This window comes from Macaca thibetana, chromosome 18 (assembly GCF_024542745.1).
Source record: "Macaca thibetana thibetana isolate TM-01 chromosome 18, ASM2454274v1, whole genome shotgun sequence".
Taxonomy (NCBI): domain Eukaryota; kingdom Metazoa; phylum Chordata; class Mammalia; order Primates; family Cercopithecidae; genus Macaca; species Macaca thibetana.
The window spans coordinates 22750441-22776019 of record NC_065595.1 but is presented as its reverse complement, the minus strand read 5'-3'; the positions used below and the strand labels follow the sequence as shown (position 1 = coordinate 22776019).

General features: G+C 48.0%; 1 protein-coding gene across 1 annotated transcript in view; it reads left to right on the top strand.

The window, feature by feature from the left end:
* Window positions 1-2336: 2336 nt before the first annotated feature.
* The window catches only part of ONECUT2 (one cut homeobox 2), a 44703-nt gene continuing 21460 nt past the window's right edge, over window positions 2337-25579 (top strand). Inside the window, exon 1 of the mRNA XM_050767186.1 lies at window positions 2337-3564. Coding sequence (XP_050623143.1) covers window positions 2337-3564 — 1228 coding nt within the window. The remainder of the gene's footprint in view (window positions 3565-25579) is intronic.

The window sequence follows — 25579 nt, the reverse complement described above, 5'->3', positions numbered from 1 at the left end:
ATTAACTAATTCAAATCATCCCAAGTGTCCAGCTGCCATATATAATAAGGTAGGGAGTGCGAAGAGAGACAGTAGGAGGGGTTGAGGAGGAGAGGAAAAACAGACAAACCAAAACCTGAGTTATTTTACCTGTCTCCTGTTGTGACACTAGAGATGTGAGCAACCAGAAAAGTATGTCTGGCAAACCAGGGGATCTGCCGCTTTCTTACTCAGGCTTTGATAACACAGAGAAGACGCTATTTGAAAGAATAATTGGCAGCGTATTGGCCAGAGCTCAATAAAGTTGATCTATGAATAACGTCACTGTAAATTCATGTGACAGGGTGGGGGTGGGGGTGTTGCTCTGAAGCTGGAAGAAAGAGGAGGGTGGCAGAAAAGGTCACTGAGGCTAAGAACTGTTTTCCAAATGAATTAAATCTTTCTCTAGCACCAAGAAGGGACATACAGTATTCCGAGCTGTGCCCTTGTTTTCTTATCAAGTTTTCTCTAACAGCTGGAAGTGGTTCAAGGGGGCTGTCTTAAGGAGACCCCCTGCTCTTCTTTTGACAGCTGATCAAAAGAAAATAGGTCACGCTTCTCAAACTTATGTCCACCCTGTCCTTAATTACTGTCTCTTTAAACAAAGGCAACATCTGCGCAACCTCAGCTAGCTTGAATCTTCGGAGGCAAACAGAGCGCAACCTGCTTTGGAAGAATCTGTTACTTTTAAGGCTTTATGCCGGGGGATTGGCCTCTCTGTCTTCAACCACCCCTCCACCCCCACTCGGGCTGCAGAAATCTCCAACTCCTCTGTCCCCCAGTTCCACTCCCACCTCCAGACCTGGGGTAGCTAAACAACGGAAATTCTAGGAAGACGTTGGTGCACTTTTTAAAGCCTTGGCTTGCGAGTGTGCTCGGGCTGGCCGGTTGCTGGCCTTTCCAGAAACAAGGTTTGAATATGCAGATGTCAGCCAGGACTCCTTTTCGGCTGCCCACCGCCGTTCCTCTCTCGGGATTCGAGAGAAGCGGGTGTGTGTGTGTATGTGTGTGTGTGTAGTGTGTATTAGGAGAAAGGTCCGCGGGTGCCGTCCCAGCTGGTTTGCTTACTCTCTGCCCCCGGGAGAAGTTTGCTCACTACGGACACCAGCGACCCTCCTCACCTCCACCCCCCTAGTTCTACACTCTCCCCACTTCTTTCCAAGTCGCTGATGCAGAAAGCACTTGGTCACCTTGAAACGGCAGCTCCCGGAATTCTAGTTTTGTTTTGCAATCTAGCAGGGCTCTTCGGAAGCCTCATAACTGAGATTTATGGGCTCACCGGGTAATTAAATGATGTTATTGTGTTACCTTTGCATGCGTTACGGCTGCCCGCGCCGCCCGTGGGCCGCCGGCCGCTCGCAGCTCGCTGGCGGCGAGGGCGCTACAGTTCCTCTGGCCTCATAGATTATGCACTCCCCGGCCTCGGGAATTTACCGTGCATTAGAACACATTAGCGCCTGCATTTTAAAAGGCTAAACTAGTGGCTCCCAGCTAGGGACTCTCGGGAAGTGGCTTGTTAGCGACGAGTGTTCGTCTACACTGGCACATAGCGGAGTCTTTTGCTCCCGGCTTACTCGCCTCCAGGGAAGCTTTGGGGTGAGGCGAAGGCGACTGAAGCAATGCCCCTTCCCCCAGATCGCAGCTGCCCAGGGGGAACACAGCGCGGCATCTTTCACCGAATCTCTCTCGCTCGCACTCCAGCCTCCCTCTCTCCAGCGACCCCCCCTTCCCCTCCCTCCCTCTCCTTGACGTTTGATTCCAGTAGCAAAGGAGGAAAAAAGGCACCGAGCCGTCAGCCAAACCTGAAAAGCGCCGCCCCGCCCCCTTCACAGCCATTGGTAGCTTCCCGTAGAAGGCCCGCCTCCGGGGGTAGATGCGGCCTTGGAGTGGCTGCGCGTGGCGCCCGTCGGGCGTGGCCCCGCCCCAGGTCCGGGAGGGTAGGTTGGCTGCCCCGGCGAGCGGCAGAGCCCTTCTGGACAGCTCCCGCTCACCCAAACAGAAGACGTCGGCGCCGGAGCGGGCTCGGACATGGCGAGGCTGCGCACCGGCCCAAGCAGCGGGGCCCGGTGATCCCTCCCTCCCTCCCCGTCCCCTCCCCTCTCCCGCACACACGCCCCGTCCGCCCCCACCCCGCCCCCACCCCGGGCGAGCCCGCCCGCAGCCCCGGGGCGCACACCCGCACGCGCGCTCCACTCCACTCACTCCCGCACTCCCGCGCCCCCCGCCCCGACTCCCGCGGCCGAGCCCCGCCACGCGCGCCTTGCCCGCCCGCCGGCCGCCCCCGCCGCCCCTGCAGCCCCAGGGCCCCGATGGACTGAATGAAGGCTGCCTACACCGCTTATCGATGCCTCACCAAAGACCTAGAAGGCTGCGCCATGAACCCGGAGCTGACAATGGAAAGTCTGGGCACTTTGCACGGGCCGGCCGGCGGCGGCAGTGGCGGGGGCGGCGGCGGGGGCGGCGGGGGCGGCGGCGGGGGCCCGGGCCATGAGCAGGAGCTGCTGGCCAGCCCCAGCCCCCACCACGCGGGCCGCGGCGCCGCTGGCTCGCTGCGGGGCCCTCAGCCGCCTCCGACCGCGCACCAGGAGCTGGGCACGGCGGCAGCGGCGGCAGCGGCGGCGTCGCGCTCGGCCATGGTCACCAGCATGGCCTCGATCCTGGACGGCGGCGACTACCGGCCCGAGCTCTCCATTCCGCTGCACCACGCCATGAGCATGTCCTGCGACTCGTCTCCGCCTGGCATGGGCATGAGCAACACCTACACCACGCTGACGCCGCTTCAGCCGCTGCCACCCATCTCCACCGTGTCTGACAAGTTCCACCACCCGCACCCGCACCACCATCCGCACCACCACCACCACCACCACCACCAGCGCCTGTCCGGCAACGTCAGCGGCAGCTTCACCCTCATGCGCGACGAGCGCGGGCTCCCGGCCATGAACAACCTCTACAGCCCCTACAAGGAGATGCCCGGCATGAGCCAGAGCCTGTCCCCGCTGGCCGCCACGCCGCTGGGCAACGGGCTAGGCGGCCTCCACAATGCGCAGCAGAGTCTGCCCAACTACGGTCCGCCGGGCCACGACAAAATGCTCAGCCCCAACTTCGACGCGCACCACACTGCCATGCTGACCCGCGGTGAGCAACACCTGTCCCGCGGCCTGGGCACCCCTCCTGCGGCCATGATGTCGCACCTCAACGGCCTGCACCACCCGGGCCACACTCAGTCTCACGGGCCGGTGCTGGCCCCCAGTCGCGAGCGGCCACCCTCGTCCTCATCGGGCTCGCAGGTGGCCACGTCGGGCCAGCTGGAGGAGATCAACACCAAAGAGGTGGCCCAGCGCATCACCGCGGAGCTGAAGCGCTACAGTATCCCCCAGGCGATCTTCGCGCAGAGGGTGCTGTGCCGGTCTCAGGGGACTCTCTCCGACCTGCTCCGGAATCCAAAACCGTGGAGTAAACTCAAATCTGGCAGGGAGACCTTCCGCAGGATGTGGAAGTGGCTTCAGGAACCCGAGTTCCAGCGCATGTCCGCCTTACGCCTGGCAGGTAAGGCCGGGGCTAACCAGGGGCCAGGCTGCTAGGAAGAGGGCTCCTGGTCCGGTGCTTGTGGCCCAGGTCTGCGCCCCGAATCACTTATCTTGATTCTTTCCTTCTCTTTCCTATACACTTCCTCTTTCTTCTCGTTTTTAATTTCTTCTTCCATTTTCTCTTTCTCTTCTGCTCTTCCCCTACTTTCTCTTCTCCCTTTTCTTTTTCTTTCTTACTCTCTCCTTGTCCCTGAGCTTTCATTGACCGAGCCCGCCCCCGTTATATTCGCCCTCCTCTCAATGTGCCAACCTTTGCCCTCTGTCCGATCTTCCCAGGTACTGGAAGGCGGGATGGGCGTGTGCGTTTTCCTCTAGGAGGCCTGTCTTTCCAAGACTCACAAAAACCGGAACCTGCCCTTATTCAAAACCCTGTGCACTTTAAGTCTTTTTCAGACAACGCATTTCAATTTTCCGGGCTGGCTAGTCTCCCTGTGCAGAGGCAGTTGAGAGGCTTTGCTCTGCAGAGGCAAGAGAGCTCTCTACTCTCCCACCCACCATATAGGCAAACTTATTTGGTCATTGGCCAAAGGCACAGCCTTGCCCGCGCGGGGAACCGGCGGCCAGGATACAACAGCGCTCCTGGAGACCATCTCTGGCCTTGGCGTTGGGGCAGGGACACTCTGACCGGGCTTGAGGGGCTCGGGCCAGCTCCAATGTCACTACCTACAGCGAGGGCAGGGTGTAAGGTTGAGACGGTCACATTCACCGCTTTGGGAGGACATGGGAGAAGAGACTGAGGTGGAAAGCGCTTTGCCTTGCTCACCGGCCGCCCTTGCCCCGGTCCCAGCGTTTGCTGGGATTTGCCGGGGCTACGGGAGGCACTGGGCGCTCGCGGGAAGAGGTGCCGAGAAATTAAAAATTCAGATTAGTTAATGCATCCCGACCACGGGCTCCAGGCTCCGCCTTTGCATTAAGCGGGTGCTGATTGTGCGCGCCAGGCGACCGCGGGGAGGGCTGGCGGCCCGCGGGAGAGGACGGGTAGAGGCGCGGGTTACATTGTTCTGGAGCCGGCTGGGTTCTTTGTGCCTCCTCTAGCGGCCAAGCTGCGAGGTACAGCCCTCTATTGTTCTAGGAGCACAGAAACCTCCTGTGTGGGCGGCGGGTGCGCGAGCTGGAGGGAAAGATGCGGTAGTTACTGCGACTGGCACGCAGTTGCGCGCTTTTGTGCGCACAGACCCCGCGCGGTGTGCGTGGCGACTGCGCTACCTCTAGGAGCCAGCCACTGGCCCAGAGGGACAAAATGTCCAGACGCCCCTCACTGGGGAGGACACACTATACCCTATTACAGGCCAGGGTGGGCGGCTTCTCATGGACCGGGTGGAGGGGAGTATCTTTTAGGATTGGCGGGCAGTCTAGGGGAACAATTCGTGGTGGCGATGATTTGCATAGCGCCGATCTTGGGATGCGCGCGGTTTCGAGCCGACCTCGCACAGCTCCCTTCCGGAGCTGCGAGCTCAGGTTTCTACCCCGGATCCCCAGGGCTTTCCTCGCACCGCTGAGCCCAGCTTGTGGGGTGCACTCGACCGATGCCCGACAGGGCTGGGGAATGTGACAGGCAGCAGGTTCACCCCGGCTTGGGGAAGAGGCGTTTCCGCTTTGACAGCATTTTCCTTTGCCGGCTGCTGGTGGATTCCGATTCCCAGTCGGTAATCGCCCCGCAGTGTAGATCTAAGAAGGTAAAGAAAACCTGGTTTCCCTGCAAAGAGCCTCCCCCAAATTGGCGGACTCCGGATACTTTGAGTGGATTTAGAAATGTATGTAATCTTTCTCCTTTAGTTTATTTTTCATTCTCTCCTACAGTTTTCTCTGATTTGCTGTTGATTCGGGGCAAGATAAAGCAGCCAGTAGAGAGTAATAATAATAGCGGCGGGAAATAAACTGGAGGCTTACTGTTAGTTCTTAACATTGTAGTACCCCTTTGTCATAGATCCCCCCAAATGTCCCAGGCCCTTTCCAGTGGGTTTTAGCACCCGCCGGCTTCTTGGCACTGGGAACCAGAAGGATGGTCTTAGACGGGTACAGTTAAAGGCAGGATGACAGCTATTCTACTCCTGCTCATCTCAGAGTGCTGCCGCCCCCTCATGCCTGTCGCGCAAAGAACACAGCTTTTAAAAAACACGTGCCTTCTGCCCATATAGGTCTGAAAGTGATGTGGAAAGTAATGCTTCGCCTGTTAGCGAGTTTCAGCTTTTAAAATGACCCCAAGCATTGCCGAGACGAGAAAGCGTGGCATCCCGGGGGTCTTCAGCCCCACCCGCGCCCGTGGTGCAAGTCTCCAGGGGCAGGCCCGGGAGAGCACTGCCCACGCCGCTAGATTTTCCACAGAGAAGCGCTGAAACCGCCTTCGTGGGAGACAGAATGCCTCTTCCAGCGAGTGAAAAAGGCCTGCTGAGGACCCCGCTTTGCTCGAGCATTCAAATGTGTGTCTGTTTTATTACCCTGGGTTGAAAAGGGACAAGAGCTTTAGCCTTTTTATCTGGCCATTTTATCAGCAACTACAAGTGTGTTGAGTGGTTATTATTACATAGGAGGCTTTTCAGTTTGGGGTCAGTAGATCAGTCTCTTCAGACACTGAGGCAGAAGCTGGGACTGGTAAGTAGGTATTATGTGCTCGGAGTGCTAGGGGACAGGAGCAAATGGAGAAGAAAAGCGGAGCCTTTATCCGCCGGGAGTATCGATCGGAATCCCGCCGGGACGCCGCAGAGGGCCCTCGCCGTTGGGCCTCGGGGGTTTAACAAGCCCAGCGGCTCCGCAGGCGGCTCGGCCGGACTCCCGTGCCTGGAAGACACAGTCCCTGCCCCGCTACCGCCAAACCTGCCTCTTCTGTTTCTCTCTCATAGGTTATAGGTTCCCTTTCTCTCTCATTTTGGCCCCGTCCCCGGGTCCTGCCAAACGGCCAAGCAGGCTGGGGTTTAGGGGGCTCAGAATGAAGAGGTCTGATTTGACCAGCGCACCCTTAGGCGAGGTACTGCCGGTCACAACAGAGGGAGGTCCTTCCTCCCCAACCTGCCGGTGTAGTCACAGCCAAGGGTGGCACTTGAAAGGGGAGAAAACTTCGGAGAAACTCAGATTGCCCCAACATTAGATTTCAGAGAAATTGACTCCAAATGCCCGGATTCGTTCGGAAAGGGCGGCTAGGTGGCAAGTGGTTGCAACCCCGCCAGGTCGGGCCTTCGCAGAGGTTCCCCAAGACTAGCCCTTGCAGGGCGGTTTTCAGCAACCTGACAAGAGGCGGCCAGGACAAATTTCCGCGGGTTCGAGCACACACTGTCAGGCGTTGGGCCCCAGAGACCTCTAAACCAAGCACAAACAAGAAGGGAGTGAGAGAACCCAGGCGAGAACTTGAACGGGCGTCCCACTGAGGAAAAGCGAGGCCTCGGTGGCAGGCATGGTTTCTTCTGACGCCCGAAAATCGAGCGGAGCGCCCGACTACATTTCCTGCAGAGGTTTCCGCCTCCAGTGAGCCCGGATCCCCCAGAGGCCTGCCGGAGGCTGGTCTCCAGTCCCCGCCATAGTCCGACGCACGGCCTTCTCCTGGCAGCAAGCTCCCAGCGGCCAGTCTGAAGCCAATTCTGTTCAGGCGGCCGAGGGCCCTTAGCCAACCCACCATCATGTCGCCTGGGCCACCTGACGCCCGCAGCGGTGGGACACGGCCCGGGCAGTGCTCAGTGGCTCCTGCTAGGGGCACCGCGTGCGTGCTTGTCTTCCGCTGCGCCCGGGACGTCCTTGGGTGACACGGGCCGCTGGGCACCTCCCAAGCCGAGGAAAGCGGACCCCCTTCGCAGAGTTTCGCGCCCACCCCCTAACCTCCCACCTCGTCTGTGGCTGCTCGGGCTCCCGACTCAGCCCACCTCTCCTGGCGGTTTAGTTAGGGATCCGAGCTGGAGAGGCTGAACTCAACCCGCGCCAGTACGGAACAGACGATGTGTTTGCCTGCTAGCTGCTTGGATGAATAATTGAAAAGTTCGCTGCAGTCTCTGCTTCGTCAAGTCCCGGGTGCCGGGAGAACACCTTCCCAACACGCATCAGGGTGGGCGGGAGCGGGCAGAGGAGGCGGGACCCGAGGGAGGAGAGTGAACCCGAGCAGGAGAAGCAGCTGAGGCAACCAGGCGCCCTCGACGCGAGAGGCTGGGCATTTATTTTTATTCTAGGCTTTCCACTGTGTGGTTATGTCACTTTCTCAAACAAATGTGTATATGGAGGGAGATCGATGCTGATAATGTTTAGATGATTAAAAGAGCATTAATGCTGGCAACAATAACGTAAACGTGTGGACCCAGATTTCATTGATCTGGAACTTGATCCGGCGCGTTTCCAGTAAGCCCGACGGCGCGCTCTTCCCAGCAGAGCGCTCGCCAGCGCCACGGCCCCGCGGCTTTCCAGCGGAGCCGCTTCGCCAGCTCTCCGCTGGTTCTCCCGTGTGACCGCAGCTCCTCCCACGCGAGGCCCCAGCCCGTCTCTACTTCCCCGAGGTTTTCTCCTCCTCTCGCGGGGCTCCAGTCCCTCTCCACGCCCCCACCCCCACCCCGCCCCTGTGCGCACTCGCAGCTACTAGCGCTTCCGGCGGTCCCCCTGGGCGGCTGGTTCCGCGAAGCCAATGCGTGGAACGGTGCCCGAGGCTTCCTAACTATCCTGTGCTTGGCCGTTGCCACTGGGCCCTTGTTCCCAAGCCCAGGTTTGAAAATGACGTGGCTAAAGCTGCCTGCTAACGGCGGACCTTAGTCAGCCGCAGATCCCCTCCCATCCTCATCGGTTCTCGTACTAAAAAAGGCTCACGCGCAGACTTTTTACGCAGGTGCATTCGTTGGACAATTAAACGTGGCCCTAGTAACAAAAGCCTGAACTTCATCCCCCCCGAATAGCAGGCTGTGCGCTGGGCTGGTCGGGTCTAACTGGGAGAATCTTGTGTCCGACCTTGGCTGGTACAGGAAGTAAGAGAAGCAAACTGGGGAACCCCTGTCCCACCCCTTGCCAACCCCTGGACCTCCTGGGCCGAGGCCTGGGTCACTGGCCCATCGCGGGTGAGGAGGCGTCCTGTGGGACACCTGCATTGACTGGAAAAGAAACAACTTTAAAGGTCTTCCTTCCTGCTTGTGAGGGAAACCACCACACCCTGCCAACCACTCCCCTGGCCAAATGGTGGCTTGTTTTTCCAGAAGGAGCACTAAGGTGAATTTTATGAAAAAAAAAAAATAAAAGAGCAGGGACCAAAGTAGGGATAGAATGAGAACTAATCGTTCTGGTTTTTTTGAAATTCTGAATCCCTCCTGTTGGAGAAGGCTGAGCTTTTCCAAGAGCGGATCTCAATCAGGAGGGAAAGCAGTGTTTTCCAGCCTTCTCCAAGAACAGTAATTAGTAAGAGGAAGGAAAGGAGAGATGGGAAAGCAAATCGTGCATTGTTCTGCTTTGAGTTGAGACAGAGGGTAGGCTGGTGTTTCTTCCTCATCTTCCCACCAGTGTTCTTCCTTAAAGAAGGGAGCTTTGGTACACCACCTTGGTTCCTAGTCAGAATGTGCCCTACCTGACCGTTTTAAACTACAGATATGTAGTTAAAGATAGCTGGGTAATCAGATATGTAACTAAGGAGGAGGGTAGGTGATTTCCCTTCGGTCTGGCAGACAACTGGCTCCCTCCCCACAGCCCCCACTTGAAAGACTCCTAGGCTCTGGGAGGAGCAAGTGGACCTTTAGAGGATAGAATCATAGACTGTCTTCCACTCCCATCTTAGAATTTCAAGATTGGGCAGGATTCCTGTTGAACGGTGAGGGCCGGGCAAAGAATAAACTGATTACCCCAGATTCTGTGTCCCTACAAGGCACCAGCAACTGCTTCACTCTCCTCTAGAGCCAGGTCTGCCCTGAGCAATAGCACCCTAGGCCAGTTTTACCATCCCAAGCGCCAGACTTCAGCCCTGAGGGAAGGAGAGCCAGCCTCTCCTGCTGTCTTCAAACTGAGGCTTCATTTTACAGTCACCCCCTGATGTGGGAGAGAGCCTCCCCACCAGGTTTTCTGGCCTTTAGACACTTCTTCTCTTCAAAGAAGAGACCAGAGGAACAGGACTGAAGAACTCTCAGGAAGAAAGTCCTGGGCTTCACACTCTATGGCTACTGGCTGAATTTGGCAGAAAGTATCTTCATGAAAAGTGGTATCATGAAGGGGGATCCCTGGAGCAAGGAAGACCTCAAGGGAGAAGCAGAGAGATTTAGTTTCTGGGTTCTTGCCAAATGAAGGGAAATTAGGAGGGAATAAATAGAAATAATTGCCTGGATAAAGGGCCCTGGGGAGGAGGGTGAAGATGGAGGCACCCTAGGCCTTAAATTTCATCTAGACCCCCTGGGCTATGCTGACTTCCGACCCTTTTAGGGACCTTTGTTTTTCCTGACTTGGGAAAAGTTCCTTCTTCCGGGGAGACAACTCTTTACTTAGAGGGGAGAGTCCATGATGAGGAAGCCCTCTGGGGTGATTTATGCTGTCAGGTACAGAGCTTCATCAGGTTAACTCACCCTGTGGGGCCCTGTCATCCCTTCTTATCACCCAGGCTTTTTCCCTAAAAGACCTCAGTGCCTTCGGGGGAAAGGCTTTTTTATTTCCCAGTCTCATTCAAGGCAATGGCTGAAAAATGTACATAGGTTTTTCTATGGGCAGGTGGGGAAGAGGTAGGGAAGTAGATTGGGTGACCCAGCCCATCTAATGCCTGACATGGTGCAGATGGGCAAGACTTGGAGTCTGGCTGTGGGCTGTGCAGATAGAGATGGCCTCACATTGGGAGCAGGATTCCTAGAAGCTGTGGATGTTTATTATGAAAAACTGTCCCACACAAATTGTCCCAGAGGGCAGGGAGGCTCTGCATTCCACCTCGGCGCCTCTTTCACCATTTGAGGATCCCTTACGCTTCTGTAGAAAGCAGACTTTGTTTGGGTTGGAAGCACACCTCCAGTGTAATTTAATCAGCATTGGACTTTGGCTCTTGTAATCAAATATACATATACTTTCTCCTGCAGGAAGAAAAATAATTTCTCTGTAACTGGTATTGACTTGAAGTCATGTAATCTCTGGAAAGCATCACATTTTTAAAGGGAAAGGTAAAATTAAGGAGAAAAGAACCCACAGTGTTAGTGGTTTGCTTTGTCATTACTAAGAAGAGCCAGTTATCTCTTAAGAAAGGGCAGAAGAAGCATTCCTAGAGCACATTCCTAGTGCTGCTCCAATTGTAGATATTTCATTTACAGTTTTCTCTGTGCAGTCAGCCTCAGAGATGGTTAAGGATAGGAAACTAGGTTGACTGGCTCACCAAATTCTAGAATGTGGGCTTTATTACTTATGTTGCATTGACATCCTTGAAGGAACCTGTTTGACAGCTCATTTTTCTGCCCTATTTGGAGAGGCCACAGGCAGCAGCAGCTCCTTGAGTTCCAGCAGGATCTGGGTGGGTAGCAAGCCTTTTCTTTAAAGGGTGATTGGCAGCCATTGTCAGCTTGCTTCCCACTCCACCCCAGTGCCCTTGAGCATGAAGCTCTGTGCTAGTGTGTCCCCCTGGAGCAAGCTTGGAGTGCCCACCCCCCAGGGTGAGGTTCTGGGCTTTGCCCAAGTTGAGTCTGTTAGGGAATCTGTTGTAAACACAGACCCATTGATTTGCATTTGTCAGAGAGTAAAGTTAAACCAGTGAAAAGAGAAGCCCTTACCCTTTTATGCAGGGCCAGGGAAACCTTTCATATTGATCCTATCGATCCAACCTTTCCCTTTAAGGAAACCACATAGTTAAAGACCCTCGTTCAATAGATTTACCCTTCGTGCTTGTGATATTCCTTTAAGTGTTCTCATCTAGGATAGCTGGGCATTAAGCCCACACTCCAAACCAAACAAAAATGAAAAGGGGGTGGAAAGAGAGGGGTCAGGAGGCAGAATTGTGGGAAGTGAAATTAAATCAAACTGAAATGTGTAATGACCCAGTTGGGGATGTTTTCCTCATTCTTCTAAAATGACATGCAGGGATAAAGACAAAATAGGTGCATTTTGGCATCTTTTTTTTTTTTTTTTTTTTTTTTTTTTTGAGAAAAGGAAATCTGTTTATATGACTAGAGTAAAAATGTCTCAGGAACATCATTTTCTACTGTAAAATTATTTCAACTAAACCACCAGTTTGCTTTATTTAAGCTGGTTCACTTAAAAGCAGTGATGTTGCCACAATTATTTTGGCTCCTTTGTAGCAAATCAGAAAAAGGATTGTCCCCAGAAATGCAATATTTTGGACTCTGTATATGAGCATAAGCACCGAAGTCACTTGAAAAGAGAGGATTTGGAGTTTTTATGTTCTGCTGAAAGTGGGAAGCAGGGTGTAGAACTTCTGTTGTAGAGCAGAGTAGATGGAATAGGAATTGCCAGATATTGCTCAGTATCCCTCTTGCTTGCAGATATAAAAATGAAAGTCTCATTTGCCTCCAGAACCACCGGCACAATCCATTTCATTTCTTCCCTGACTTTTTTTTCCTCTCTAAATAACATGCATTTGTGATTTTTTTCAACACAGTACATGAGCTATTCCTAATTGGCTATCTCTTGGGTTGTTTTTGTACATTCATGTTTGTTTTATGTGATTGGAAAATATTAATGATTTTGTAGGTGAGCTAATGTATTTATCTGCTGAGTGAGTTCAAAGGGCAGAGTTCAGCTATGGTTCAGGTTAATTGAACAGGAAGCAGTGAGCTCTCCAGGCTGTGTTGAACAAGGGATCAGTCCCTTAAAATATCACACTCAGCAAACACAATTTCACTGTCTTCATCCTAAGGTCTGATGTAAGAGGCTCAGATCAACTTGGATCACTTGTTTAAAAAACCAAAGCAAAGCACAGTAACTGCAGCAAAACCCTGGAGTCCCCCTCGGGGAAGAAGAGTTTTCTCATTGGCTAATTGCTTTATTGGTAGCACTGACCTGCAGAGCAGCTGCAGGAGCCTGGAAGAAGGCTTAGGCCTCAGAATAATGTGCTCCATTAGAACAGGGCAAGGCATTTTTTGTTTACTCAACTGGAGCTCCCTGCAAAGTGCCATTAACCCTGGCCCAACTGCTTGTGTGCTGCAAAAGCCAAAGGTCACGCCAGTCAGTCTGTAGGCTCAACAGCTCTGCCCTGGTAGGAAGGTTGGGGGCGCATCCTGCTGGCACTGCCCTCCCAGGGGCTTGGGCCAGCCCTCTGGGCCCTTTCCAGAGTTTTGACTAAAGCAAGCAGTTGCATAACTAGTTTACATTTCTCAACTGCTGAATCATGTTTTGATGATTAAATAGTTTTGATCTCAGCACCATCAATCACACACATACACAAAATCCCCCCACTGCCCCTCTATTTTCTATTTATGCTCCCTTCATTACTGTGCATTACAGTAAACAGAATTGTGCAAACGGTGCTTTTAGCAGGAATACAGTTCGGATAAGTGCTTGAATCAAGGGGAAGACAGACCTCCAAACATGGCTGGGGGGCTGTTTGATGGAAGAAAGGTTTCAAGTGGAGCCGGGGAGCACAGTCAGGGCTTCCACCGCCGGCAGGTGAACTAGAGTGCCACCTGCCGGGAGTCTTCTAACTGCACTAAGCCCTGCACCTTCCACAAGGTCCAATCCCCTTCCTTCACTTTGTTCCTAATATCCTTGTCCCCATTCCCCACCCTCCAGATCACTACCCATGCAAACATTATCTTCCCAGAAGTAGCTTAAAGGGCTTTTTCCTGGTCCTTTGAAACTCTAACCTCCGCCTCTTCTAATTCATTGCCAAGGAGAAATCAACAGTTCTGCTGTCTTAGATGAGGTGATTTGCCTATCCTGCACATTGAGGTAATAGTCTCCTGCTTAGTTGGGCTGTGCTTGGGGGAGGAGAAGCAAAGAAAGCAAAGAATAGCCGTGGGAGGGAAAACGAATGATTATGTGTGGAAGAAAAATGGCTCCGTTGATTGTGCCAGTGAGGGCTGTGCCAACTGTAAGGTGTTCTGCAAAGATAAAATATTGTACAAAGGAGAGAGAATGGGAGAGAATTAGCGTCTACAGGGAGGACATCGAGAAAGAGATATGCCAAATCAGCAAACTAGAGTTGGGCTTTGTGAAATCCCCTGGAAAGAGAAAAAGTGAACCAGCCGTTTTGCAATTGCAAAGAAGTGAGCCAGTGAACTAGACTTCGAGCCAGAATGTGGAGCTGGCTGTAGCTCTGTGGGTGGCAGCTATTTCCACACTTGCTTCACATAGACCCCTGCCTGGAGCCCCTGGTAGCAGAGCGCCTGTGGCTGGGTTGCTGCCTCCACACCCCGGCGCAGGCTTCAGGACCACGAACAGCGCCATGGAGGAATGCTGTCTGAGTGAGTTTCCACCTCAGCCTACACAAGGGAGATGAACCTGCTACTGGGGTTAAATCCAGGCAAGAGCTTGACCAGTAACTCCAGCTCTGTAGGTCTCAGCGCCCCAGTGCAGGGCCTCATATTTTCCTCTGGAGCCCTGTGGCTTTTCGGTTCTCTGTGTGAGATCAGCAATAATAAGGGGAAGAGGAGGCGGCGTCTAGGTGAGAAGACAAAAGATGCTGAACGACTCTTTCCTTCTGAAGAGGAAGAGCATTTCCACCGCTGGGGGGCGGGGGATTGAACTGTTTTTCTCCATGTTGCTGCCTTCTGCAGGCATGATTGCCACCCTCAACGGGATATTTTAGATTTAGGCTTTCCCTTCGAGTGTTACTGTCTGCCTGCCCCCATGCCCCACCCCCCAGGTATACACAAATGGATGTTTTTGTTTCCCCAGTTGCCTGCACTTGATTTTTGAAAGCATGACTTTCATTACATTTAACAATATTCTCACATTATAGCAGCAGTAATGTCACAGGGGGAGCCAGCTGTGGAGCATCACCACCTTCGATTAGAAACTGGATTTGATTTCTTGAGAGCCTAGTGATGAGGGTCTTTTTAAGAAAAGCCTTGACACTGCTTCTGCCCCTGACCCCCTCCAAAGGGCCAGAGATGTTGAGTGACTTCCTCCAGGCCACACAGTGGAGTCATATGGCACTGGCCAGGATGAGAGCTGACAGTAGGCACTGACCCCTGACTCTGGCCTTTTTCAATCAGTTGCTCTGCTTTATTTCTGTTTTTATTCCAGAGAAAAGAGATAGGAGGGTCCTTTTGGTCTATGAGCATAACTCACATCTCTTTGGGTTTTGAGTAAAATGGCCCTTGACTTCCTAAAGCTAATTAAAATGTAAAACTTTTGCCTTATTTCAAGTAACTTTAGTTCAGACCTAATTTATTGCTAAGGTGGTTCTCAGGGAGGTGGAGCATTGGAACAGAAAAGTGTGTCTCATTTAAAAGTCAAAGGTGTGATAAATGAGAATTTTTTTCCCCTGTGACAATTTATCTTCAAGTTCCAGGTGGCTCTTGTGTAAAAGGAGGGAAAGTCCAGCCCAAAACAAAACAAACCTGGTAGAGCATTCAAATTTGATGTTGAAAAAAAATTGTTTCTGTGTGTCTAAATGCCCAAAATTTCGTTCTAAAAATGAGCAGGAACATATCTGAATCAGATATAAAAATGGGTGTTATATATATTTTGTAAGCTTTGACTAAAGAAGTTTCTTCCAGCTGTGTAATCTTTGAATCTGTGGATGTGCCTGTCTCAGGAGTTGTTGGGTTCCACTGTCAAAACCTTTTCCAGTAAAACATGGATTTGGCAACAATAAGTGTAGCCTTTTTGGCCCACTTTATATGCATCACTGCATCTTACTAAAATGAGGCATTACGCTCTGCAAGGACTTGTACTGAATGCATTTCCTTTGTAATGAACTCAATATGCTTTTGAAAAGATATTTTGACAGAACTGCCACATAAACAAGACCTTTTATATTATCTGTTTTGACTCCAAATACTGAAAAATATGTGGGGTACGATAATTTTATGCTTTTCTGAATTAGTGCCATAGATCCCCAAACCTAAAAGATGTAGGGGAAAAATTCTTCTTGGATGCAATTGCCTCCTAAGTTCATTTAAGTATACCAGAGTTCATTTCAGTTCATATTCAAGGGACAAGAGTGAATTCTGTATTCACTTTCAATGACTAACCCTTCTCATCCTTTCTTTCATTCTTCTGAAGAGGAAGAGGTGCACTTCCTGTTGAAGACCAAATCCTCTCCTGCCTTCTCAGTACTCCATGCTTCCTGTATGTAGATGTCCCTGCCTTTGTGAAGTTTTCTCTGTCCTCCTAAATTGGGATCTCCTTGGACCATCCCTCCCTTTGCATTTATAACATAGATAGGTATCGCCTGCTGTCTTGTCAGTGTTGCCCATTAGATTAAGATCCAGAAGAGGAGGTTAGATACAGCATACAGGAGGCAGCCAATAAATATCTGTTAATAAGTTAATAATAATTTTCTTTTATATGACACTGTTTCTACCCATTGTATTTCCCCCGTATTATTGTAGATGGCATCTGAAAAGGAATCATCAGCCCCAGCACATCATTTAGGAGAAGCATTTCACAATGGCAAGTTCTCATCAATGTGACTTTCCTCCCAAATTACGATATTATAACCATGTATTAATTCTAAAGGGAATCTCAAAGTAGGGTTGAGTCTTATCCAAATCTTCAGATTATTGCCAATGGAGCAAGATATGTGAAATGATCATCACTAGACACTAGACTAGGGACCCATTTTGCCAGTTGGCTCTAGTTCCCCCAAAGTAACCCTCCCCAGTCAGTCAGTTCTCCTCGTTTTCCTGCTCAGACATTATCCTCACTGTCCCGTCCATGTCTTTGCACATTTTGTTCCTTCTGCCTGGAATTCCTTATCTCATCAATCCCTCTCCAGGTCTTATCATTCCTAGCCACCTCCAATCCTCCTTCTCTGAAATCTTCCCAGCTAACTTTGGCTCATTCCTTTCTCTTTATTTCTGAACTCGACTTGCAGTCATTGCAAATGACAGAACAGCCTTGTTGACTCTGGTCTTACACTGCTCTCTAGGTCTTTTCTGTGTCTCCCTTTCTTCCCCATGGCTCTGGAGGGGAGATAGCATATCTTTGAGTTCCCCATAGCTGCTGGTCCGTGGTTGAACCCACACCAGGCATTCTTTTTTGAGTAAGTCATTTGATGGCCTCCTATCTATCTTTACGGAAGCCCCTAATTTCAGTCACTCAATGGGAGAATAGGTTGGGTGTGTTTACTTACATCTATCATTCTTTTCTAGCTTCTTCTCTTGAAAGGGGGTATTCTTCTCTTATTTTGCTTTTTGAGCCGGAACCTCACTTTGTCACCCAGGCTGGAGTGCAGTGGCGCAATCTCGGCTCACTGCAATGTCCATCTCCAGGGTTCAATTGATTATCCTGCCTCAGCCTCCTGAGTAGCTGGGATTACAGGCACCTGTCACTACGCCTGGCTAATTTTTGTATTTTTAGTAGAGACAGGGTTTCACCATGCTGGCTAGGCTGGTCTCAAACTCCTGACCTCAAGTGATCCTCCTGCCTTGGCCTCCTAAAGTGTTGGGATTACAGGCGTGAGCCACTGCGCCCAACCTAAAAAAGGGGTATTCTTTTCTGTAAATGTTTTGGTCATTGATGGAAGTGTTGGCTTACATAATTTAAAATGGATTTCTGTGTTAATCTGAAATGAGACATAAGCTTAATATAGAGAATACAGGGCTCGTGATGTCTTGGTTAATAGCAAAGGTTGTTCTGCTTCATACAAAGTGCAAAATTTTACCCACCTCAGGTGCCAGCAATCATATCAGCAAATCAGAGAGACTACCTTCCTATTTTAAGTCATTTTAATTATCAGTAAACTAAACTTGCATTTAAACAACCGTTACTTGAGATACTACAAGTGCTTAGGTTATTAATAACTTAAAGTTACCTGTGAAGGAAAAAGCCAGAGGTTAATATTTTTATGTTTTTATTTTTATTTTATATTTTATTCTTTTCCTTTGATGAATCCATTGCTGCCTACACTGTACTGAACTAAGTAGTTAGGAGTGAAAATATATGAACTAGCCCTTGTGCCTCTTTGATTTTACTGTACATTTAAGATTTGAGTGGATATATCCTCACTTACTTTTACGAAATCCATATGGAATTGAGTGAGAACAGAGTTTATTATTATCTCAACTTTAGTTAGAAACTGAAACTAAGATCATTTATTTGCTATACATCTCATGCAGAAATTATATATTGCCTTGTGATATTTCATCTTTTTTTACAGTTATGTTTTGACATTCATATTACATGAGTAACCAATTATGAAGACTAAGCATTTATGGACAGAATTTAGTGTTAAAGCATTCCAGATTTTTATTTTCTGTTGCCTTGAATTGAATGCATTGCTGTGCTGCATGATAACTGGGTAAACAATTGACCTGTGTGACTGTCATTTTTGTGCCTTGCATAACCAAACCAAGTTTCCTTTGACACTAAGGCAGAGACAGGCAGGGTTGAGCTGGGCAGGAAGCAGCTCTGAGGCCTCCCTGAAGGGCCTTAGACTCCCAGTGTGGGAGTCAGAGGCCACCCTGTTCTCTGGCTACGGCACCATAGCCTAGACATGGCTGGCACCAAAGGCTATACACTTCCTTCTTTAGCCTCCTTTTCTGCCCTCTTCCTAAAGGAAGCAACTGGGACCAGAAAGAGTCCATATTGCTAGCACTGCTCCTCCCTAACCAGTTCTCCATCCAGAGCCTTAGATTCAGGTTTGCACAGGCAGATTCTGGAAAGTCCATTGAAAGAGCAGGGTGCAGAGTAAATAGGTAATGAATTGGAGGGGAAAGGGAGGACAATTCACAGCAGAGACAGGTGGGCTTTTCTAAGTGGATAAGCTACACCAACTCAAGAATCCAAGTATTCCACCCCTGGAAAGCAAGAGGTGAAAGCAAGTTGGTTCCATTGGTGAAAGCAAGTCACCTGCCTGAGTCCAGAGACAGGGTGGAAAGGCTCTACAAAGTTACATGGCAGGAAGCATGGGCACAGAAAAGGCAAGCATGAGGAATTGGAGGGGGTTTTTGGTTTTTTTTGTTTGTTTGTTTGTTTCATTTTGTTTTGTTTGCATTCTACCTCATGCTACGTATTTTAGCTCATTTATTATTGGAAGATGCCCCTGCTATAGTGATACATGAACATCAAGGATGTCCAATAGTATAGGGCTAATTTTGGCAACAGACAGAAGATAAGCGTAGGGGTATTTCACATTCATAAGTAACAAACCTATGCCCACTTTGACAGGAACCATGCCTCTTTGTACTGTGACTGTTTGTGACATGCTTGATCTTCTCGACTAGATCATAGCAAGCAGGGACCCTGAGCTTTGTTCTCTTGCATCTTCCCTTTAGCCCCACCACAATGCCTAACATATAGTTTGCACTTAGTAAATATGCAAAGCTAAATGATCCCCAGCATCTCACTGCTCTAGTGTCCCAATGGGAGATCCCCTCAAGCCCCACCAGGTGATTGCTTGTAGCTCAACCTGTATTTTATTTTATTTTATTTTATTTTATTTTATTTTATTTTATTTTATTTTATAGACAGAGTCTTGCTCTGTCACCCAGGCTGGAGTGCAGCAGTGCAATCTCGGCTCACTGCAACCTCCGCCTACTGGGTTCAAGCTATTCTCCTACCTCAGCCTCCCAAGTAGCTGGGATTACAGGTACCCACCATTATGCCCAGATAATTTTCATATTCTTAGTAGAGATGGGGTTTTGCCATGTTGGCCAGGCTGATCTTGAACTCCTGACCTCAGGTGATCCACTCACTTTGGCTTCCCAAAGTGCTGGGATTACAGGTGTATGCCACCATGCCTGGCCTCAACCTGTATTGTAAAATAGGGTTTCAGTTTAAACTTTTAAATTTTGTTCTACTACAATAATTACCAAATTCCAGGGGAGCAAGGTCCAAGCCTGTTGCCTACAGAAGTTAAGGCATCCAATTCAGATCTCAATTATTCTGTGTCAAGAAAATCTAAACAAGGCGAACACTGCTTAGGGTTTACCAATGAATATAGAAACAAGTTGGAAGTGATATCAAAAAGATCAAAAGGTTCACTCATTTATGACTTGAACAATGTCTCAGTTTTTTTAACCTTAGGTTCTACATCTGGAGAATACTTTTTTAAAAATCATAAGCAGTGTTAAAAAATACTTGGCAGTTTTGTCTTGATTCTTAATGTGAGTGTTAAGGGATGCCGTCCATTAGTGAGTACACGCCAGATCATGTGTTTATTGCATCCTCCTTCTTCCCTGCCTGCCCCTAATGATCTGGTGCACAGAGGGCTACTTGAGCTGACTTATATGGATCTCAGTTGCTGTCATTTATGCATACTTAATTCAGAGAGGTGATCACATTGATTTCCAAGCCCCAGTTTTTAAGACACTGTACTCACGTAGATATCTTAGCTGCTCTATGTTGTCTGAAAAGGAAAACATTTTAAGCCTTTGGAAGTAATTTTGATGGACATTTCATTGTGTTCTATATTACTCACATAATTAAATTTCCTTCACGTCAAAGTCTGTTTAAAATTAAATTGAGAAATATTTTTGAGTTCCATCGGGCAGATAACTTTGTTTAGCTAGATTCGTTCTGCATACTTATGAAATGGCATCCTATGAATCAATACCCAGTGCTCACAGTTCCCCTGAATGTGAAGAACTGGCACCCTTAGTAGGCAGTTGTAGTCTCCTGTAATTCATAACAAGCTGTCCCTAGTTATTGAATGTGTTTACCCTGTAATTCCAGAAAGTCCTTGTGTTTTTATGCCTGTGGTTTGGCAGACTGATTTATTCAGATGCTGAGCATTGTGAACTAAATTCATAACTTCTTTTCATGCATTAGCTGGAGTCATAGGACTCTTATTTTACAGACTCACAGTCCAGCTCATAGTGGCTAGCTTTCTTTGGGTCATACCAGAGTCTTATTTGCATGGCCAAAGGGGTAGAATTCCAACTTGGGTTTGAAAGCAAATAGGGTAAATTGTCAGAAGATGTATTCCTGTATGCATCTTTGGAAACAAGACATAGGAACGAACCCTTATTTTTCAACTCTACCCACCCTGCTGAGGACAGAAGAACAAGCCCTCCTCATCTTTTAACCTGCCTCTCCTTGAGACAGCCATTCCATTAAATTCTATGGCAAGGGAATCTATGGTGTTCAAGCTGTAATTGAAGAATTGGTATTCCATAAACGCTGCTTTAATTTAAAAAAAAAATGTTCCAAAGAACTGCTTTTTGTTGCATTGTTAATTAGCCTTTGAACATTTTTGAATTCATTATAACCTTCAAGGTCTGCCAAGGTCTTTATGGTTTCTTGTTTATGGTTTTGCCTCTAAATAACTGTAGGTACATTGTAACGCTATTGTGAGCCTTAAGTAAGTTAATGCATATAGATGCTTAGAACAACTGGTAAATAGTAAATACTTGCTAAAATAGCTGCCATTATTATTGATTGATTAATTTTCTGTAACTTCTCCATATATCAGCAGGAAATTTGGCCTGAGTCACCAACGTTCCCATAGTTTTTATACATTAAGAATATTGCCTGGCATTGTCAATGACAGCATGAGCCAAACAGATCCAGTTCGTATCTGAGCCATCATTTACTAGCTCTGTGATGTCAGGCAGGGGACTACTCTTGAAGAGCCTCAGTTCCCTCCTCTGTAGGAGGAGGACAAGGTAGGTCCTGACATTATCTAGTCGGTGTACAGATTAAATGAGATGCCATAGGGTGTATGGCACCTGGTACATTGCCTCCTACCTCCTCAGTTCTGCAGTTAACATCCTATCACACATGGGCACATCTGCACTTCAACATAATTTCTTTGTCATTTTCTCAGGTGAGATTTAGGATGAGTGAGATTGCCAGACTCTACACTCATCACTGGGCATTCTCTTTGCAAACTGGCCAACTATGCAGCTGGACTATTTACTCCCCACCCCCAGTGTCCTTTTAAGACTCCCTTAACAATTATGGGCATTTTGCTAAGCTCATGCTTAGAACCCAGAAGTTGACTGTGCACACAGTAGATTCTGACTGAATCCCTACAGGCTTAGATTGGAATACAGTGCACTTTGCAAGTGTGGTATGTATTGAGCAGACATTCTATATTTGATGGAAGTTCTCATATAAAAATGGCAACTAAGCCAACAAAGCTCAAATCATCTGTCTCTATAATGATCACAGGTTTGAGAGGTCTTATCAGAAAGTTATTTTTATTGATGCCCACGTGGTCATGAGATTAAAAATGCTAAGGAGAATGGCTTCCTCTTTAACCTCTTTTCTGTTTTTGATATGTCTGGGCCCTGCTTTTTTATCTTGTTCCCCAAATCCATTCACTTAGGTTCTGACTTGACTCCCCGGAGAGCTCCAGTTTTGGTTTATACCATCATCTTTATTCCCAAATTAGGATCCTTACAAGGAAAGAGAAAAGAAAGAAAACCTATAGACATCCAGATGTTGCTTTTTCTGAAGTAGTAACTTTATTTGATAATATTTTGAAGGCGTGGGCCACTGAATTCTCAGCATGCAAGTTTATTTAAACAGTCTCTAGTATCCCTTCCTGACCCCAAATTACTTTCAAGCATTAATTGTCCTAGTGGTTTCATGGCCACAGTATTTCATATTCATTAGTGTTTTCATGAAAAATTATAACACTAATTAGAGTGGCTTCCAGTTAATTCACTTGGTGATTCATTACTCTCTCCTTCTTGGTGATCTGCATGTGGTCATCCTGGAGAAAGCATCCAAGGGTAATTGCAGCTCTATTCCCTGAGTGATTGCCTAATGCCATTAGTTCTGATCCACAGGAGCATCTCGGGCAGCTCTGATGGGGTCTGATTATAGCTGCACCCTCGTCCAGCCCTTTGGATTCAGGGAGAAAGGGAAGCCTGCAGTGAGGACTGGTCCTCCGGAGGGGTCTAGGGAAGCAGAAGGGAGGGACGTCTTAGAGAAAAGGAAGTAGGAGCAGGGGAGGGAGTTCAGGGATTTGAACATCACTTTAACATCATCTAGAACCTGGGGTAAGGACAGGATAGAGTAAAATCTGCCCTGATAATTTGCACAAAGAGTAAGAAAGGTGGTTTCTCTTCAGTTTCAGCAGACATGTGGCCAGGCACTGAGCTGGAGTTTGGAAACCTGGTTCCCTCTCAGAGCTCTGACATCCAGTTCTTCCAATTGAAAGTTTATTTGACCTCATTCCCATTAGGATGGCTGCTGTAAAACAAAATGAAAACAAAAAATAACTAATGTTGGCAAGGATGTGGAGAAATTGGAACCTCGTGTGCTGTTGGTAGGACTGTAAGATGGTGTAGCCACTACGGAAATAGTATGGCAGTTCCTCGGAAATTTAAAGTGTGAATTATCACATGACCCAGAAATACCACTTCTGAGTATATACTCCAAAAGAACCGAAAGCAGGGTCTCAAAGAGATATTTGTACACCCATGTTCACTGCAGTGTTATTCACAACAGCCAAAAGGTGGTGGAAGCAATTCAACAGTTCATAACAGGTGAATGGATAAACAAAATATGGAGTTTTCATACAGTGGAATATTATTTAGCCTTAAAAAGGAAGGAAAATCTGACATATACTACAATATGAATGAGTCTTGAGGATACTAAGCTAAGTGAAATAAGCCAATCACCAAAAGACAAATACTGTATGATTTCACTTACATGAAGTATCTGGAATAGTCAAACTCACAGAAATGGAAAGTACAATGGTGCTTGCCAGGTGCCTGAGAGAGGGAAATGGAAAGTTGTTTAATGGGTGTAGAGTTTTAGTTCTGCAAGATATAAAAGTTCTGGAAATTGTACAAGAATGTGAATATACTTAACACTATAGAGCTATAACCTTAAAAGTAGTTAAAATGGTAAATTTTGTTATGTATATTTTACCACAATTTCAAAGAAAGATTGTTATTTATATTATATTGCTTGCTCAATTTTTAAAAAAATTAAAAATAAAAACAAAATAGAAAAACAAAAAGCCAGGTGCAGTGGCATGTACCTGCAGTCCCAGCTACTGGGGAAGCTGAGGTGGTAGGATTGCTTGAGCCTGAGTTCTGGACTGTAGTGCATCAAGCCCATCAATGTCCACACTAAGTTCAGCATCAATATGGTGACTTCCTGGGAGTGGGGTATCACCAGGTTGCTGAGGGAAAAAACAACTACTGCCATGTTGCTTTCACTTCTTTTGGAGTATATACTCAGAAGTGGTATTTCTGGGTCATGTGGTAATTCACACTTTAAATTTCCGAGGAACTGCCATACCATTTCTGTAGTGGCTACACCATCTTACAGTCCCACCAATAACACACAAGGTTCCAATTTTTCCACATCCTCACCAACATTTGTTATTTTTTGTTTTCATTTTGTTTTGACAGCAGCCATCCTAATGGGGATGAGGTCAAATAAACTTTCAATTGGAAGAACTGGATGTCAGAGCTCTGAGAGGGAACCAGGTTTCCAAACTCCAGCTCAGTGCCTGGCCACATGTCTGCTGAAACTGAAGAGAAACCACCTTCCTTACTCTATGTGCAAATTATCAGGGCAGATTTTACTCTATCCTGTCCTTACCCCAGGTTCTGGAAGATGTTAAAGTGATGTTCAAATCCCTGAACTCCCTCCCCTGCTCCTACTTCCTTTTCTCTAAGACGTCCCTCCCTTCTGCTTCCCTAGACCCCTCCGGAGGACCAGTCCTCACTGCAGGCTTCTCTTTCTCTCTGCATCCAAAGGGCAGTTGTGTTTGCTCAGTAGTGGGATACTGCCTGTGAATAGCCACTGTACTCCAGCAGCTTAAAACTGCATTTCTTAAAAACATTTTTTATCAAAAGTTCTGCCACTCCACTATTCACAATAGCAAAGACTTGGAACCAACCCAAATGTCCATCAGTGATAGACTGGATTAAGAAAATGTGGCACATATACACCATGGAATACTATGCAGCCATAAAAAAGGATGAGTTCATGTCCTTTGCAGTGACATGGAGGAAGCTGAAAACCATCATTCTCAGCAAACTATCACAAGGACAGAAAACCAAACACTGCATGTTCTCACTCATAGGTGGGAGTTGAACAATGAGAACACATGGACACAGGGTGGGGAACATCATACACTGGGGCCTGTTGTGGGGTAGGGGGCTGGGGGAGGGATAGCATTAGGAGAAATACCCAATGTAAATGATGAGTTGATGGGTGCAGCAAACCAACATGGCACATGTATACCTATGCAACAAACCTGCACATTGTGCACATGTACCCTAGAACTTAAAGAACTTAAGGTATAATAATAAAAAAAAGTTCTGCCACTCAAAGAGAACAACATTAATATTTTGCTTTTATTAAAATTATTTTTAATTATTTAAGCAATGCATTAAAACACTCTACTTATAAAAATCCAAACATTAACGATCAGAATAAAGTCCTCTTTGCCCGTCTCCTTTAATACCAATCTTCTTCATTACTTCCCAGCAGCAATCACTCTTCTGGCTACAAAGAGCAGGTCTGCCAATCCAGGCACATCCAGTGCATTTATTTACCTACATATGCACTCATATAAATTGTATAAATAGGTAGGTAGAAAGACAGATAGGTAGATACCATAGATTAGCGCATTGTTTTCACATAAGTGGCATCACACTGCATGCATCATTCCAAAGCTCCCTTCTTTCCTTCGATAGTATGCCTACCTAGCTTGTACATATAATTGAGGTTCTCCCAACCCACATTTATTGCATAGTGTCCCATGGCATGGCTATTTTCATTTATTTAGCCATTTCTGTATTGATGGGCAATTAGGCTGTTTACCATTTTTGGTTGTTTGCATTATTTGCTAAGCAGTGATGAGTGAACATCCTTGTACATACCTCCCTGTGTACCCATGGGAATGTTTCTGAGGGTGGACACTGAGAAGCAAAGTGAGAGGTCATGGAGATGCACATACTGTAATTTTGATAGACACTACCACACTGTCTTTGAAATTGGCTCCCCATCAGCAATGGAAG